The 18654-nt window shown below is 36.7% G+C and overlaps 3 protein-coding genes across 5 annotated transcripts; all 3 read right to left on the bottom strand.

Moving 5' to 3' along the window:
• Positions 1-6838: 6838 nt before the first annotated feature.
• Positions 6839-16570, bottom strand: LOC148742727 (uncharacterized). 3 transcript variants are annotated; one of them, XM_088759125.1, is made up of 3 exons: positions 16404-16570; positions 15154-15588; positions 6839-8309 (listed from the first exon to the last, which is right to left on the bottom strand). In XM_088759125.1, exons 2-3 carry the CDS (start codon positions 15186-15188, stop codon positions 7283-7285), a joined length of 1062 nt encoding a protein of 353 aa, XP_088615251.1. In that variant the 5' UTR covers positions 15189-15588; positions 16404-16570; the 3' UTR covers positions 6839-7282. The 3 variants fall into 3 exon arrangements, with proteins under 3 accessions (XP_088615251.1, XP_088615245.1, XP_088615240.1); XM_088759119.1 differs by lacking the exon at positions 15154-15588 and having other exon boundaries at positions 16404-16568; XM_088759114.1 differs by lacking the exon at positions 16404-16570 and having other exon boundaries at positions 8171-8309; positions 15154-16397.
• Positions 8542-11264, bottom strand: LOC148742728 (uncharacterized). Its single transcript, XM_088759109.1, has one exon. The coding sequence runs from the start codon at positions 10711-10713 to the stop codon at positions 8950-8952; it is 1764 nt and encodes a 587-aa protein (XP_088615235.1). The 5' UTR covers positions 10714-11264; the 3' UTR covers positions 8542-8949.
• Positions 12498-15147, bottom strand: LOC148742729 (uncharacterized). Its single transcript, XM_088759096.1, has one exon. The coding sequence runs from the start codon at positions 14800-14802 to the stop codon at positions 12505-12507; it is 2298 nt and encodes a 765-aa protein (XP_088615222.1). The 5' UTR covers positions 14803-15147; the 3' UTR covers positions 12498-12504.
• Positions 16571-18654: the final 2084 nt, after the last annotated feature.

Consider the following 18654-nt stretch of genomic DNA (forward strand, 5'->3'; position numbering starts at 1 on the left):
ATGAATTAACACTCAGAAGGTAGCAAGTGGCTATGAACTGATACCCAGACCATAATCGGCCCTGGCTTTAGATAGTAGATTACAGGGATAAAAAACAATTAAAGAAAATGGAATGATTGACAATGAACAATTAAAAGTTATTTTGTGGTAGTCTTTATTACTTTTGAACATTAAAAGTGTGTGTCATACTGATGGAGTACCACCTCGGGAGTAAAATGTTTCATCTTTGACAATCTGGAGTAAACGATGCCGTTCCTGGGTCGAATAATGCGAGATCTCTTCCTTTTCTGAAATTTTACCTAGCATGCTTAGCAGTTGGTTACAAAATCGCGTTTTGGAAAAGATGCTCTAGATAACTTTGACCCAAGTCACACAGCCATCGGTCGCGGGTTAATAATGACACAAGAATGTCGAGAAGCGAACAAATACGTATACCAAATGGATCATTGATATAAAATCATCAAGATTTTCAGACCACAATGAAAAAAGAGGAAAGAACAATTCTTTACCACCTACGCTTAAAGGGCAATTTTTGAATTGAGTGATAAGTTTAAGCCTCTCTTAATCAATTATTCTATTGTTACCTATGAAACCCAATTATAGGCCACACATTAATTTTGGCGCGATTTTATTGGTTACTTTACGTCACGTGGTGCAAAATCACGGGACAGTTATTACGCAATAAGCCCCCGTCCGCGTCGATATCTGTCCTCCGATTTTTCCGTGAAAAAGAAACATAGTCAACACAAGAGTTCCAGCTTTTCCATTCTCTCCTTACACGGAAGGAAACCAAACTGGTGTCTTTTTTTCTTTTTTTGTTGCTTGCGTCAATCACGGGCATTCGCCATCAGATCACCACTGGCTTTTTTATTGTGTTTACGCGCAGTTTAATTGCGATGTGAAAATTAATGGGAGGGTTATAAAATAAATAAACCCCGTTCTGGCTTGCTGGTATGTCGGCTGATAATGTCTTTGGCTGAGAGATTGTCCTCAAAATTTCATCTTTGCCCTCGAAGCTTCGCCTCTTGGCCAAATATTCATTTCTCGGACAATCTCTCAGCCGGCATACCAGCCACCCGAAAGGGTTTATTTACTAAATCGACGACTGGAAAGTTATCAAACTCTTGAACCTAGGCACAGCTGCTATCATATGTCACTTACACAGCAAGGAATTTTTACTTACAGCTCTATAAGATGGGGATTGTGACTGAAAGCTTCTGGAGGTAATTCCTCTAGTTGGTTATAGGACAAGTCACTACAAAAGAAAAAATAAGGGAGTTTTGTGAATCATATTAACTTACTGATAATCCGTTAGAGGTTAAGGTATGCTGATTATGAAAGTATTGTATATTGTAGACTGCGAGCAGTCCTTCCTTTTCGGCGAAGTTTGGCACTCGGACAGAAGAAACTACAGCCTAAGGAAAAGAGATTGCCTTTTGCGTCGCGCTTACAACAGCAAATAAATATGATTGGCTATCGCCTGGACATCTCTCATCAAGTGGTTTTGATGTCAAAGCTTGTCAACGCTCCAGATTAATCATGGCTGATTATTTAAGGAATGTTGATTGTGGTTTCCGACAATTCGTTCACAGAAACCAGAGCAGACTTTAGCTTGAAGCTCTTATCATTGGAAAGGACTTTCTAGCAACTTTGCAAAAAGGCTCTAATACAGAGCCTTGTCTACCACCTGCTCGTCAAATATTACGAACATTTCCGACTGCCAGTCATAAGTCGAGCGTAAGACATGTAACTTTTAAATTACTCCGGGATCCTTACCTCGATGGTTCCTTTCCCAGCCCGCCCTTCATAATTGACTTCCTGGGAGTTTTGTTGTTGAAACTCGACCTCGACTTTTGAGCTGCGCAAGGTCAAACTCTTAGGCTCAGTCTGTAGTCCTTTCTTTCCGAGCCCATCACTCTCAGAGCTCCCCATGGCGCGCTTACCTCAATTTTTCTTTCAAATTTTTCTTTCGAGTTTTTTTGGACTCGCGCGACAAACTTTGTCGCAAAGGAGGGACTGTTCATCGTCTATATTGTTGTATTCCGAAAAAAAGATAGGCCATAGTGGAGATAAATGCTTAAAACCATCGCAGGGAGTGACACAATTGAGGAAAGATTGAAAAAAAGATAGAAATCCAAACTTATGGAAAATTCATTGGGCAGCAACTTAAGATACTGAGGGATATATATGGTGGTCTGTAGTTACAGACTTGTTGATTCTTGAAACTGATCAAACAGTCTGGATGGCAAGTCCTTTAACTGGTTATTAAACAAGTCACTATATTTGAAAAAAGATCACAACAGAGCTTTAAGGTGCCAGATATCACCGTAGAAATCTGCCTTTTCCTTTACTGCAGGCTCTTTTTCCGCAGTAAAGAGACGATCAAAGTCACTCTGAGCGTAGTTATGCTCTGAGACAAGTAATAGTCTTCTTTCTGGCACGCCATTCTTCGATGAGTTGTGCCATTTCTACTTGTAAATAATCGATTAGATATTCCTTTTAGATTCCTGTAACATGTTTGTCATCGCCTATCACGTTAAAAGGAAGACTGAGGGAAGAAATGGCCGATTTCGTTGGTTTTCACCCTCTTAAAACGCTCCAATCGTGTTGTTCACATGAAATCGACGGTAAAAAGAAACGGTTTATTTCAACAAAAGTACACACAGGACATTTGAAAGTATGATAATCCAGGTATCAGTGCAATTGCATGTCAAAAAGAATGCTTACAGCCTAGAAAGCCAAATCAAGTAGTTCAAGTATTTAAATACCCCTGGTGGTAATATTTCTAACTCATTTCTTGACAAGTTCCTGTAACCAAGAAAGGACTTCATAGAAATTTCAGGTCTTAGTTATCTATGATTAAGGTATTAGTAAAGTACTCTTAACGAGAGGGAGTTACTTCTCGTTAATTAAGTAGGGCCTCGGGTACTTCAAATTGCTCTTTTGGGCATCCTTATAAGTAGCAGTAGAATTGGATTTGTTTCAAGAAGCCTACTTACAGCCCATGAAGCCAAGTCATGTGATTGAAAACTCCCGGCGGTAATGTCTTAAACTGATTTTTAGACAAGTCCCTGTCACCAACATTAGACATAATAAAAGTGTCAGGTCCTAGCTCTCAGTGATGATAAAGATTATAGCAATATGCTTTCAAGGAAAGCAAGTTACTGTTTATGAAATGGATAGGCCGTGTGGTAAGTATTACGGAGTGATCTCATGGTTATCCTTTTACGTGGCAAGGATGGTTCTTGAAAATTTCTTTAAATCTTCTGTGCGCATGAGTTCATATGATTGCAAGCGTAAGCATCAATTGATTGTAATCAATTGACAAGTGACAATTGACAAAAAACTCCTGACGATAATGTTGTACTTTGCTTTTTTGACAAGTCTCTGTTCTGCTTATAAGGAGAGCGGCTTATTCATATTCCTCAAATTAATACGTAAGTATATGTTACATAGCGATTTCTTGGGTATCCTTTTCGTGGCAAAAGGGTCTTTCGAAAGCTTCTTTTGATTTAGGTATATATGAGATTTACAAGATTGCACGCGTCACTGGAATTGCAAGTGTATCACAGAAGACTACTTAGAGCCATTTAAGCAAAGTCAGATATCATAAACTCCATAGGGGAATGTGTTTATCTGATATTTTCGCAAGATCCTAAAACTATCATAAAATAACTTGGACACAGAGTTTAGCTCTTAGCTGTGGTCATGGTTTGGCACAGGGAAGGTGACTTTACTACTTTAATGGGAAGCTGATAAGTATTACATAGTATTCTCTGGGGTGATATATGGGGCAAGAAGAGTCTGAAAAATATCTTTTCAGAATTCATTTTGCGCATACATGAGATTTGCGATCATTAGGTTTCACACGTCAATAGAATTGCATATGTATCAAGAAGACCACTCACAGCCATTCAATCCGCGTCAAGTGATTAAAAACTCCTTCCGGTAATGACTTTATCTGATTTTTCGACAAATCCCTGTAACCGTAAGATTTGCGATCATTTGGTTGCACTCGTCAATGGAAGTGCATTTGTATCAAGAAGATCACTCACAGCCAAACAATCCGCGTCAAGCGACTAAAAAATCCTCGCGATAACGACTCGCACTTACATCAATTGTTCTTTCGACGATTTTGTTTTGGACTCGCGCGACAAACTTTGTCGAAAAGGAGAGACTGCTCGAAGTCTAGAGTGTTGTATTCCGAAAAAAAGATAGGCCATGGTGGAGATAAATGCTTAAAACTATTACAAAAAGTGACATAATTGAGGAAAGATTACAAACAAAAAAAAAACGAACAAATCCAAACTTATGGAAAATTCATGGGGCAGCAACTTAACATACTGAGGGATATATACGGTGGTCCGTAGTTACAGACTTGTTAAGAGTAAATGTCAGCAAAAATCAGAGAAATCGCGGACACAGCTCAAAATTCAATTTCGCCCATACTTTGTCCATTGGCAGGCTTTAGTCCCATACATATGACAGCAATGTCCGTTAGTTCAAATTCTCGCTTGTATAGGAGGAATCTACTTGAAACGGTTTACAATATTTTCTTGAACAAAACCTTTGAAATTGTCATAATTCGTGGCGCTGTCGAGTCATTTCATCATAAGTTTAAAATTAGTTTCACACTAATCCTATTCGTCTGATGCCTCTGCAATTCATTGGCAGCTCAACCAACTCATAATCTTTTCTTAAAAATAAAATATGATTCTTTTTATCAAGTGCACCTACAGCTGCTCTGAAATAGACTCGTTGGTACTTCAAACAAACGTGCCAAAAATGCTCGCGGTACGCAATGAAATCCACCAGGAAATCTCCTGAGCCATGTTCAAGGATAGCTTCAACTTTCTACCGTTTTGTTTCCTTGGGATATTTTGTATCTGTACAACAAGACATTCCTGAAGTAAGCCAACTTTCAATATCCGCCATTTTGAAGTAATTAACACTTCACATGTTTGCAGTTAAAAGTTTCCAATGTGAAGCTCCTCTAAATTGTTAAGCGAAGTAAAATCAATGGAGTAAGTTAAATATCCCTCAGAGAAAAATGTAGAGGTACACGTAACAGAAATGGGTCGAGAAACGTTTACAAAATCTGCTGTGACTCACCTCTTGACCTCGTCTTTACGTGTTTGGCTCGTCACTGACATGTTAGTTTGTTTCGTGCTAAATTCTGCTTTCTCCTTTTCACAAGTGACCTTTGCTAAGTAAGTTGGCTTCGTGTTGGTGATGTTTTCTATCAGAATACTTTTCCGTGTTGCACTGGTAGACATAAAAACACCTGAAACATTGCAACAATCGAGGACCGTTCAACGCGGTTCGATCCCTCGACCAATCTGTCACGCAATTGAATAACAGGCATCATCGAAGCCGTGACTGCACTCTTTTTAATGTTGGGAGAAGTAATTTTAATAAGACCCACATATTAATTGCGTGGAAAGAATGAACCCAATTTTTTTTTAAACATAGTGACATTCTAAAGTTGAATGTTACAGTCCCAAAGATTTGCTTTTTGCTTGACCTGCTCAGGTAGGCTACCTATCTCTCGACAAGCAACAAGAATGTCACGTAATTAGCAATATAATGCCAATTATTCATATACGTGGACACGTAGTTGGGGCTTTTGGCAGTTTGAATTTGAACAAAAATAAATCACCATAAAGCAACTTCCTTTCCATCTAAACCCATTTATTTTCTTACTTTTACAGTGTACCATAAAAGCCCACACTTTAACGTCAATTTCACTGTGTCTTCATTTTTCGAACATTCTTGGAGGCGTGGCTCCTGATCTGACATTAGTGAGGTCACGTAGTGTTATAAACTGGAAATAAATGATAGCTCTTGCAGGGAGAATTAATTGCTTGATACTATTAGTGTTTGAATAATATTCAACTGCTTGATATGCTTAAACTAATAACGTTTAAATAGCTGATATAAACCAGCCAAATTCGTTTTGATACTATATAAAAAAAAGCAAATCGAATAAAAAAGAAAAATTGACTGCCAAGTATCGTATTTTGCACGGATGACGATTTTACGTGTTCTCGCCGGTGAAATACACTTCATCCGTGTTCCAACTTCCTATCTACAAGATCCGAACACGGATGAAAGGGGACACGGTCGAGCTCGACAAAACTCTGTCCAAACCGTTCAACCATCCCGCGTGGGGGTAATGGCCCCTTTGGGCCACAAAATTCTATCAAAGCAAACAGAAATGTGAGTAAATAGACTTGTCGCGTTCTTAGCGTAGTGTTCAACCGAAACACGAAGAGTATGTAAGTCGATGGTTTATTTTCCTTCAGTGTCGAATGGTGAAACTACATGTAAATAAAATACAGAAAACGATGAAACGAAAACAGAAAACAGAAAATACGACAAGGCAAAAACAATAAAATAACGGAACGATGAAAACTTACATGGATGGTGCTGCGATGAATGATAAACTGACAGAGGTGATAAATGAAGGTGAAACCTACCGAAACTAAAAAATAGGTACCCAACGGGTACTTGTGTCTGCTGCAATAGGATGGCGTTTTCACAAAGAACAGTGGCATATGTTACTCCAGTGATTTTTTTAAAAAAAGGTCCGCTATGCTAACATTTGGTAGTGCAAGGTGTTTCCTGGGAGCGGATAGTTTTATTTTATGCAATCAAGTGTAGTACTTCTGTTTCTTTTATACTAGGGTGTTTTTTTTTTTTTTTTTTTTTTTTTGCCTTGTGTTCACTATGTTGTATGTCCATTAGCATTAATATTTTTCAAAATGAACTGCATGTAACATATAAAGGTATGGAAATAAGTGTACCGGAAAAAATCGTAACACAGTGGCAAAGACAATGTGGTAATTCAATTGCTTTTATTAACACAACTTATTTTGTTAAACATTAGTAATTCCACATGGTATATTTATGTTGTAATGAACTGTAACGAAACTTAAGGGTACTTCAAGAACTGTTTAAGGGGCAATAACTGTAACGGAACTACTCAAAGTTAACGAAATTGCCAAAAAATTGCAATAAAGTGTAATCTAATTAATAGCAACTGAACCACTCATTCAATGTTGTATATTGTTACTTTTTGATCGAAATCATTTACACAATGATTTTAATAGGAATAAACTATAACAGCATTTCTGCCTGTGTATACTGTCTTACAGGTTGTATGTGAGCGTAAATCTGGCATTAATAAAAGAACTTTGTAATTTTGTTTGTACAGGTTTGCACTTCCCACGTTTTTGTTTTCAACCTTTGCCAATGATGAGGGAAGTACATGAACAGCTATTCAAATGATATAGGGAGATACCTCGTTTATGATCTTTGATTTATTGTCATATTTTATTTTTAAGATTGGAGCATCTAAGAGTGCTTCTGTTATCTTTTCTTCATCCAGTGTTTGTGGACGTTGTAAGATATTAAAAACTTTTTTAATTTGTTCTTGGAAGAATGTTACAGTGAACTGGTTGTCATCTTGTGAAACTTTAACTTTTGCAAAACAGTTGGTAATACATTTATCTCTTTTTTGCGTCAGATTACAGTTACCACATTTTATAATCTTGGCAGTAAAAGATCCATCTGCTACCTTTTTGTGGCACTGTAAACATGAAAGGTACTTTCCGAATGTTAGCAGACCAATGACTTCAACCTTGGCCTCTGTGGTTGTAAAAGAATCAGGCAGTTCAACAGACTGGGGTAAGGATTCAATGAAGTCCTCTGCTTCCGACACTGTACAGTCATGCATCGTTGTGCCCAAGGCTAGTTTGTCAGACTTGTATTCTTTTATAACTCTAACGTTATGGAATGTATAAGTTTTTCCTTCACTGATTTCATTTATTTTGTCTTCCCAGAGAGTTAATGTTATTGTTCCGGATGGATCGCTGAGGAAGCATTCAGCTTTACATTTTTCTCCATTCTCTGTAGTTACTTTTTTTGTACCACTGATCTTTGTAACTTTCGCTTTAATTGTTATCAGCTGTTGGAAGTGGACACCAGAGAGTGACGCTATGTTATTTGTTTGTGGTATTTCTTTTGGTGTGAATGATACCTTGGTTGCGTCAATTCGGACTTTGTTGTCCATAAGTACTGTATTTGATTTAAGATCCATTTGGAAGTTGCTGAGCTTCACAGGGCTCTTTTTTGAACTTCTGGCTTTCAGGTCATCGTGTTTTTTTGTGGCAAAGCATATTGCTCTAACGGTACTATCAGAGCCAGTTTGAAGTAACATTTCAAAGTAGCTTGATTTTGAGCTTTTCTTCACTGGCGATACAGCATGGAGATATCCTGTTAGTTCATGATTTTTGTCCATGTTAAAGCTGTTGAGAGAAAGAGATTTAAAATGAATACTTTGTAGCAAGATAATAAATTTTAATATATTTTAATTAAAGAAATTGTATTTTTGCGTTGTACATGTAAAGTTGTAATGTAATGTTTAAAGCAAAGTAATACTTGCCTTTGTAAGTTTTAATCAAATGGCGGGGAAAAGAGAGCGTTCAGGGTTACTATCCAAAATTAGACAGCAACCTCAAACAACACAAGAAAATTTAAACTACATGTAGCAGTTCTCAATGAGAAATGAGTGCTGCTGTTAGTTGCATGTTTTAATACTACGTACAATATGTGCTATTATTTGTTTATAAAATACAAGGCGAATATCTAATCCTACTGGAGTTATGACGATTGCAGCTCATTTACAGATGTCAACTCATGCTTTTATTTGTTTATAAAATACAAAGCAAATAACTAATCCTACCCGGCCAAGTTACGACGCTTGGAGCTCATTTACAGATGTGGTATTAAAGCTTCCTTTTGAAACATTTAAGCAACAGAATCCTCTTTTAAGCTCAGTTACACCACACAAAAGAGTTTTATTTTCGATATTTCTAGTTTCTTTGACACTTTTACGGTTAATTTATCGATGGCTTCAAGAATATTGACGGCTGTCTACAGCAGCAATTATGTTCGAATTAATGCACAGATTGCTTTATGATCTGAAAAATATGTTTCTAAAATGTGCAAATTCACCTGTGATTCAGGTAAATTAGTATAAATGTGGTCTATGGTGGTTCTGTTGTCAGTTGTATAACATGATATTAATTGCCTGTAGCTGTTTTCTCTAATGAAGAAATTATAAAGAGGAAGTTTCTCTTTTTCATTTAACCAGTTCACATTAAAATCACCCATAAATAGTTTAAATTGGGAACAGTTCATAGTCAGAAGTTCTGTTAATGCTAAACACATCTGTCGTACAGGCACTCTGGGTGACCGATACACACCTATTATGGTAATTTGTGGTATTTTTTCAAGTTTTACAATAGTTATTTCTACGCCATTTGTGTTCATGCAAACTGGATACCCAGGAATAAAACTTATTTTACTATACACAGCTGTTCCACCATAAGGTCTGGTATTACATGTTGTGCATTGACTGTCATTTCTAAATAAACTGTAGCCACTAATTGTGTATGCAGTATTGCTGTCTAAAGTATATAACCTTGTTTCTGAGAATATACTGACATCAGTATGTGAATAGTTCAAATCTTTGCGTATGTCTTCTATATGTTTATGCAATGATCTTGAATTAAGGAAGCATAACTTAACAGTAGGTTCATGTATTTCATAAATAGGAGTTAAAGAAAAGTGGAGATGCTTTTCTGTCCGTAAGCGTTGCATTTCTGCTTTAACATCATGATTTACAGCTATTTTGTTCTCACAAAGGTCAGTTATGTAAAGCCCTTCTATAGTTGTTACTCTACTTAATCCTACATAATGAATGTGAGGTATTGCTCTCCTGGTGTTAAAGTTAACTACTATTCTTGTCTCAGTGTCACCTTGTGATCTGTGAATGGTTTTAGCAGCTGCAGGTCTCAATGGAAATTGCTTTCTCACAACCTGAGCTGTTCTGTTTCTTCCAACTGCAAATTGTGCAGTGATAGGTTTGATAGGAGTCCATTTGCGTTCAATACCTTGTACAAATAAGTGCCTATAATCATGTCTAGTTTTTCCTCCTACATGTGCTTGGTCAAATTCTACCCATATTATTCCAGAAGGTCTGTTTTTGTCATGTAATTGTATCTTCCTTACAATATTAGCAGCACCATTTGTCATGCCATCATCAGTCCTTAGATTCACTGCGATTTCTGTTCTTTCACCTTCAGCAAGTTGAAGGTTTAAAGGTAATTGCTTAGTTTTTCTAGGATCAAGTGGTACTTGCTTTAAGATCTTATCCCTTAGTTCTGCAGAGTTAGCACCCACAACACTATCTAAGGCTTTAATTGTATACTTTTCACCAGTTGCAGCCATGTGAACTCTCCTATTAAACTCATCAACTTTAGAATTCTGTATGAACAAATGGGGGACATTGATAGGGTAATTTGTACAATTTTCTGAAATGCATCTCTCTTTAAGTTTTGCAATGTCTTCTGGAGTGTGATTACCTTCTCGTAACCTGTTAAGAAGTTGAGCAAATTCTTTGCTTTCTCTTTGTCTCATAATTTCTTCTAATTCAAACATTGTATATAGTTCTTGCCACAAGTTGGAAGCAAGAGCTCGATATTCTGAGTTGTTCATATCTTTAAACACATAACCATCCATAACAGGTTGTAACTGAAATAAATCACCAAGTGCTATCATGCTTACACCTCCAAATGGTTCTTTGCTGCCCATAATATCTTTTAATCTGTTATTTATTTGTACATTAAACATAGTATTGCCAACCATTGAAATTTCATCCAAAAATATTAGTTTCACTGCATGAAGTTTACATCTCAGAGTGTTAAGTCTACTTGAGTCAAGAGGTTTATAAATCTTTAGTGACTGGCTTGCTGGAATTGCCAAGGTACTGTGTATTGTATTACCTTGTATGCCAAAAGCAGCTTTTCCAGTTGGTGCTAATAACAGTATTTTAACATCATTGAAGTCTTCACCAGCTCTGGAGTTGTAATATTTTAGTGCTGCTTGATATAGACATTTGACCAGATGGGACTTGCCCACTCCAGCTCCTCCAGAGAGGAAATAGTAGAATGGTTTGTCTGATGTTTTAACAATATGCAAGATATGATAAAAAAATTCCTTTTGCTTTTGATTTAGTGTTTGCACCAATTGTCTGTACTCTTGGTCTTGTAATTCATTTAGTATCAGTGGTTCACTAGTTTCTATTGCTGAAGGAATTCCAACATCTTCTGATAAATCATAGTTTTCATTGAGATCAGGATGCAAATCTTGAAGACCCTCAGCCTCATCCTGGTATTCTCTGTTTTGTGTAAATGGTGCTATTGAGTCAAAATGATCATTGTCTTCATCAAGATGAATCAAGTGTTCATGAATTTTGTCTAAGTCTTCACTGCAAACAGCATATAGTTTCATTTGCTTATTTATACTATCTTTTACATTTATGAAACGTTCTTGGTAGGAGGAACAGTTAGCTAACAAATCAGTGTCCTCATTTCTCCATGACGTAAACAGCATTATTAATTCACGATAATGTTTTTCTGGATCTTTTTCACAGTTATACCAAACACTTCTTATAATTCTAGCCTTTGATCTTTTTTTGTTACTTTTGGGATTGATGAGATTATCCTCAAAAAGGTCATCGTCATTTTGTTCATCATCAGCTGTTTCTAATGGAAGGTTATCAGAATCTCTTTCGAATGATTTTTTTGCATATGGTTTTCCACATGAGTCATACCATGCAGTCCAATCTGCCAATGTTAAGTATTCAAGACTTAAAGGGCGTTTTGCATATCTTTGCAAAAGACCATTGGTATATACATCTTCACAATCATCATCCATTTCTTCAATGTCATTTATTGATTTTAAAAGCTGAACTCTTTCATTAGGAGGAGTGGTATTTATGAATATTACTTGACGAGAAGACTTCTTCATAGGAAGCTGTAAAACAATGTAAACAGCTTCTTGTGCACTTATCTCGACACTGTTTAAAAATTTGTTTCCAATGTCTCGGACTTGTTGCTTTATGCTAGAATTTCCTTTTCTGGCTTCAGCACATGCTTGTCGTAAAAGTTCACTCATTCCTTTTTGTGCTTTAGAAATATACAAAACTATGTACATGGCACATGCATACACATCAAGTACAAACTGGATATCCATGTTTGCTCTCCACGCCTCGAGGGAAGCAGGATTATAGTTGTTTATTCTTAACTCATTCGGTTTTCTTTTTAAAAACACAGTTGGTGAATTTAACGATGACCTCACAGCTAGTCGATATTCATTTTCAGTAACTTTTAATTTGACAAGTAGTTGTTCAAATGTTATAGGTTCGCCTTCTTTCATATCATTTAATTGCTTGTTGATTATTTTCCAAGTGTCTTTGTGCTGTTTTATTTTATTTTGTGGCATGTCTGCTTCTAAAGGGTAAAGAATTTCAGTTGCTCTCATAGGAGGTTGTGGATAGTTAAATCGACATTCATTCTTTGACTTTTTTCTACAAGTGTGACAATGCCTGTGAATTTGCCTGTTCACTAGTTTATGTAATTCTGTATTATCAACTGGTCACTGACAACTAATTATTTTATCAATAAAGTCTGTAACGGCAGCATCGTCGTCGACTCCAAATACTGGTGCATCTTCAAGCCATATAAGCATGTGTATGTGGGGTGAGCCCCGCTGCTGGTATTCTACTCGGTAAAACCAGTCAGAAATTTTGCCTAATGGTTGAGCTTTACCAAAAAGAAAGTTCGTGAGAAATTGACTAATTTGATAATCAAAATGTCTAGCACATGTCACTGGGTCACTTTGAATAAGCCTGCATTTCTCATCCCAGGTCATATTTTCAAGCTCACTGGTAGTGTAGTCTTTATGATCAACTACCTGGCCAAGTATTCGAAGGAAATGTATCCATTGTGTTTCTGCTGAAGAAAAACTACAGAATATAGAAGATGGTCCTAATTGTCTAATCATTGCAAACAAATCTTTCTTAGCCTTTTCAAAATATGGTGGTGAACCTCTTAATGCTCTCAAGAATTGGAATCCTTCATCAAGATGAATCAAGCGCTCTATTGCTCCTTCACATTTCAACTGTCCTGCATTTAAAGATCTATTATTTCCTTTGCACTTCCTAAGAGCAACTTGTGATTTCCCTAACATAATTTTCATTTGAAGTTTTTTTGTTTTAAAGAATATATTTTCAACACACATAGCAGCTCTCCTATCTGAGCGTCTTAGTTCAGATTTACAGATGTCGCTATAATGAACGTTAACTAGTCTATCTTTATTTTCCGGCCGACCTTGACCAAGGAATATACCAGGATACGCTAATTCTTCAGAATATTGATCTCTGAATATACTTAGGGGTTTGGTTCCTTCTCCTGGTGCAACATTTAATATATGTTGAGGCTCACTGTCTTCAACAAATTCTGTGTTCGTCAACATGGTGTCAGTAACACCAGCAGGTATTTCTGCCTCATCTTCAGTCCACTGATCATCACTATCAGTGACATCACTTCCACTAATATTACTTTGCTTATTGCAGCTACTGGTGTTTTGTATTTCTTCTGATTGTTCATTTTGATTTTCAGGATTAGTTTCACCTAATAAACTGTTTACTCCCCAGTCTTGATTTACAGTTATTCCTTCCTGTTTGTAGAGAGTGCTGTTATTAACTAGCCAATTGGCTGCTTGAACAACTTTATGTGGCCTTATATTGAGAGACAATGCTGAGCTTTTGTATTGCAATTTTCTCTTTAAATTGACTTTAATTGTACCAGCATCATTGGGTAACCTTGGTAAGATATTGACAGTATCAGTTACTTCTGCTGGGACATTTACAACATTTCCATGTATTTTGAATTGCCTTCCTCTTGGAGCTTGCATTAATTTTTGAAATGCAAGTCTTGGAGCTACAAGCCTACATTCCAGTTCATTGAGGTCAAAAAATTCAGGTTTTATTGGAAAACTCATTCCATTCAATATGGCAAGGGGTGGAACTTTATTCTTTGCTAAGTAATTATGACAAGTTCTACATAGCCACTCTTTATTGTTGACACTTTTTGTTTTTATAAGATATTTTTCAGCAGCAGGGTTTGATTTTCTTATTTTAGTAGCTGGGTAAACACTGTGTTTATACCACAGCTGATCACAACAACTACAAATATATAAGGGGCCCTGTGACACAATGTCATGAAACCTCATTATTAAGGCAGCCATGTTTTGCATTTTTTCGTTTTTTTCTTTTTGACTTTCAGCATTATTATTTTCTTTAGTGGTTGAGGTTTGCTTCTTGTTGTTACACTTATACTTTTGATTCATTTTAGTAGCCCTTTTGTTATTTCTGTAATGTTTCATGTAAGAAGTCCAGTTTTTTTTCTGCTCCTGTGTCTTGGATTTGCATTTATCATTTCCACTACTGTTAGTGCTTATTCTTAAATTGTTTACATCAGAATTGTGTTTTCTTTTTCGACTTCCATTATTTACTAGTACAGCATTTGTATTCTCTTTAGTGGGTGAACTTTGTTTATCACTGTTACATTCATAGCTTTGATTCATTTTACCAGCCCTTCTGTTATTTCTGTAATAATTCATGTAAGAATTCCATTTATTTTTTTGCTCATGAGTTTTGGATCTGCATTCATGGTTTTCACTGTTCTTAGTACTTATCCTAACATCGTTCAGATGGGAATAATTGTGTTTTCTTTTTTGACTACCATTATTTACAAATACAGCATTTGTATTCTCTTTAGTGGGTGAACTTTGTTTATCACTGTTACGTTCACAGCTTTGATTCTTTTTACCAGCCCTTCTGTTATTTCTGTAATAATTCATGTAAGAATTCCATTTGCTTTTTTTTTTCATTGCTCTTAGTGGTTATTCTAACATCATTCAGATTGGAATAATTATTGTGTTTTCTTTTTCCAGTACTATTGTGTACTTGTTCAGGAAGAACATTTTGTTCTGTAAAATTGAAATCACTATTGTGACTTCTGTAAGGGTGCTCATTTCCTGAGTAAGAGCTATTTGGTATTGTTGATACATAATGCACTTCGTTTACATGACCTATATATATTGTTCTTGGTTGCTGTGATGATGAATGGCGTGGCTCTATTAAAGTTGCCTGTCCAAAATTTATGTGAGATTCTACAATATAAATTTGTATATTAAGTGATTCTGCAACTGCTTGTACAATTAATGCATCACACCATGTACCTTGCATTGACATATTTGTCAAGTAACCATTCCATGAGTTCTGAGTGTTGCTCTCAATGAAACGTTCAGGGTTATCCCTGAGGTATTGGACAGCAGCTTGTCTGATGTGAAAGTGATGACTGGGATTACCATACAATTGATGTGATACGGCTTTAAAAAAGCAGTCACCTGCACCACCCACATCTAAAGCTATCAATCCCAACTGTCCTAATCGAAAGTTAAGCAATGTTGAGGAATCCACTGACAAATTGGTCTGATTGTTCACATTCTGTTCGGGACCTGGATTTAATTCAACGTCACCTGATCTCAAAAGATTCATCCTTGATACGCAATATGTTTTAGCCGGGCAAGTTGATTTTTTAATTTTACCTGAACAACAGCTACTAGTTTGCTTTCTTTTTTTTGACTTTTTTGTTGCCAGTCTTTTAAAATTGACTAAGGAAGTAATAAAAGCGTTGCATTTTTGTAAATACCGTATATACCACAATTTATAGTGAGTAACCAAGTCATACAATCTTGAAGATTTAGGGGTACATTTCTTAAAAATAAACTTTAGCTTGCTTCTAGCTTTTCTCTTTTTCATATAACTTAGGACCTTTTTCACAGGTATTCTAGATGGCTCTCGGTCTCTATGTCGTTTTACTTGTTTAACGAACTTGGAATTTTTCCGAGGGGAATGTTTGTGGAATTCTTTCGATGGCGGTACATCAACAATGGAAGCTCCCACAACAAATCTTACATCTGTTTTTAAAGATCTGTTAGAAACTATCCTTAGATAACAAATATCATGAATTGTACTTCTACACTTCCCTTGTAGGTTAAAAATTGCAACAGCTTTCGCAAATGTCTGGCCAGTGAAAGGTATTTTCACTTTAGGGGCGATTTCATTTCCCAAACAGCGGGTTAAACAGGGCATATTTCCCTCAGTGGGCTTTATAATCCCCAAAAGGGGCTCAATAATTCCCGTAATGGGCCTTTCTCTCCCCAAATGGGGCTCATTTATTCCCCGAAGGGACTTTCTTTTCCCCAAATGGGGCTCATAAAGCTTATTTTGTGTCCAAGGCACTCGCAATATCGCCGAGTGGTGATGCTGTTGGCGCCAAGAAAGCTTCCATCGATCTACAACTTCAAAGCATCTTTCAAAACCTTTCACACGGCCGGACAAACAAGTAGTGCGAATGCTGTGGCAAATGGACAAAATACCCTTTAAGAAATCCATCACAAAGATGAAAAACGAAAAGATCACTTACCTAGCAAGCAACAAACACTGCAATAAGCTCACGTGAAATATACCACAAGATGGCGGACCTCTTCCTTCGAAAGCTGAACGGAAGCACATGGTTGTTGACGAAGTTGACGTTTCCTTTTCTCGTATTTGATTGCTTCCGAGTCTTTCCGGAAATTAGTTGTGCCACGAGCTGTTGGCGTTGTCCATTTCTCAAATCCGATTGGTTCCAATATTCCCCAGAGGAACGAATTTAACCCGAAAGTATTACACCCGAAAGTATTACAGGCTACCGAAAGTATTACACTTTGAGAATACTTCATGTAACATGTCACGAAATGGAATCCACGGTAAAACGTCATGAGAAAATCCGCGATTTTATCTTATATGAAGTAATGGTCGCGCGTTTTACAGCTTATCATTGTGTCTGCATGCAAATGCAGCAGACACAAAAACCGCAACACACGAGCTGTGAACCGAACGGGCCTGGGAAATAAAACTGACCGAGTGGGTCCCAGGGCCCACTGACAAAAAAAAGGCGGAAAAACCCGTAACAAGACTCTTCTCATCAAGCGTCATGGCTTGCACTGGTTTCCAGCACTTTTCAGTAACTAAAGTTTGAATACTGTTTGAATAAGTTTCAATACTGCTGTCCTTTTATCAGTTGTAAGATAGATTAGATTCTCACAGAGACTCTTACATCAACAAAATTAAAGCTACTCTTCATCAGAAAATAAGGAAGAGATATTATGGAAGTATTATTTAGCAGATCGCCTTAATTACCTTTTGGTACGCGCGCAAATAATTTTTTGAGAGCCTCGCTTATTGGTTCCTCTGGAATTTCATAAAAGATTGCTATAATAACCCTTGCCATGACAAGAACATGGCCATCATTTGTTCTATAGTGTCTGGGAATTTTTGTAACACTATTGACGCTTGAGCAGGCAAAGCGTGGTACTACGAAAATATCAGAGAGCACTCCTTGCTAAAATAAGCTCAATTTCTGTGTCACATCCAATAATCTTCAACTGTTTTTTTATGGCATGTGATATTCCTGTTGCAAGGTACGAGGGGGAGTCCCTGACAAGATTGATTTTCCCATCTTGGATCAGGTCCACATTCTCCCGACCATCGATGAAAACGTACAAGCCATGCTTGAGAAAGGTTTATTGTTTTAATGACGCAATGTTTTGAGACAATTTTCTGAAAAGTTCTGAGAGAAAATTGAAATTGACAGCTCCAGAATTCACAAGTCACAGTGTCACGCAAGCAAGCGAAAAAAACTGTTACTGGAGTAGGATACGTGCGACTACTAGTACGTTGAGAGAAACTTTGCAGACATAACTAAATGAATAAAACTTGGACATATCCTGCTTTTTAAAATATTGATAAGGTTTAAATCAGCGAACTTCCTCATGCCAGTGATACTGATCTTTGGACAAGCGTAAGTAAGTAAGTAAGTTTATTTATTCACGTTGAACACAAAAGAGCTTACGACAAAGCTCGTAAGAACGTGCACGTGCTTAATACTAAAAAAAATGTAATAAAAAGAATGAAAATCGTAATCTTTACAATTTATGATTTATGACCCGTCCCTTCCAACCCGAAAATGCGCAGTAAGAAATCTTTAACTACTATAACTACTATGATGCATAATTCATCATTAATTAACCGTCCCTTCTAACCCGATTTGTATATAAAATATGTAATACTGAAGAAATCCCCAACTATTATAACTATTATAATGTTCAAACATCGGTAGCTCTGTCATCAAACATGCGTGCCGACAGTCTGCCGACGGATACATTATAGACACAGGTTGTTTAACAGGCTACATAGTTTAAACTATTTATTATTTGATCAGTGTTTGTCATGGAAAAGCCGGAGCTTTCCTAGATCGTACATTCTGAAAAGTAAAACTAATAACTGAAGTGCCCGGAAAGTAGATTTGCAATCGAAACCGAAGGTATCAACAAAACGCAACCTTTTGGTACAGTAGTCACCAAATATCTTGTGTAAACAAACTGACAACAAGCACAAATCTGCCAGAGTCTACCACCAATTTAATCAATTTTCTAGATAAGAAACGGAAACCAAGTCTTATTTTAAGTTAGCTTATCATGTTTTAACTTCAAATGTACTTTTCGACATACGATCTGTTGAAACTTCAATATCGCGGCTGCAGCAAATCTCGAAAATAAACAAACTTAAAACAAGGGTTACTGCAAAACCAAAAATTATCACAAAAAATAGAAAGTATATCGGAGAACATCTAT

Source organism: Stylophora pistillata, chromosome 1 (genome assembly GCF_964205215.1).
Source record: "Stylophora pistillata chromosome 1, jaStyPist1.2, whole genome shotgun sequence".
In the NCBI taxonomy this organism is placed as follows: domain Eukaryota; kingdom Metazoa; phylum Cnidaria; class Anthozoa; order Scleractinia; family Pocilloporidae; genus Stylophora; species Stylophora pistillata.

Excerpts from the sequence above, each read along its gene's own strand:
- LOC148742728 (XM_088759109.1), bottom strand. The coding sequence starts at position 10,713 with ATGGTTGGCAATACTATGTTTAATGTACAAATAAATAACAGATTAAAA.
- LOC148742729 (XM_088759096.1), bottom strand. The coding sequence starts at position 14,802 with ATGAAAAAAAAAAGCAAATGGAATTCTTACATGAATTATTACAGAAAT.
- LOC148742727 (XM_088759114.1), bottom strand. The coding sequence starts at position 16,372 with ATGGATTTCTTAAAGGGTATTTTGTCCATTTGCCACAGCATTCGCACT. Across the intron at positions 8,310-15,153 it reads GACAAATATGTCAATGCAAG|CTTTAACATGGACAAAAATC; the intron begins GTACATGGTGTG and ends TTCTCTCAACAG.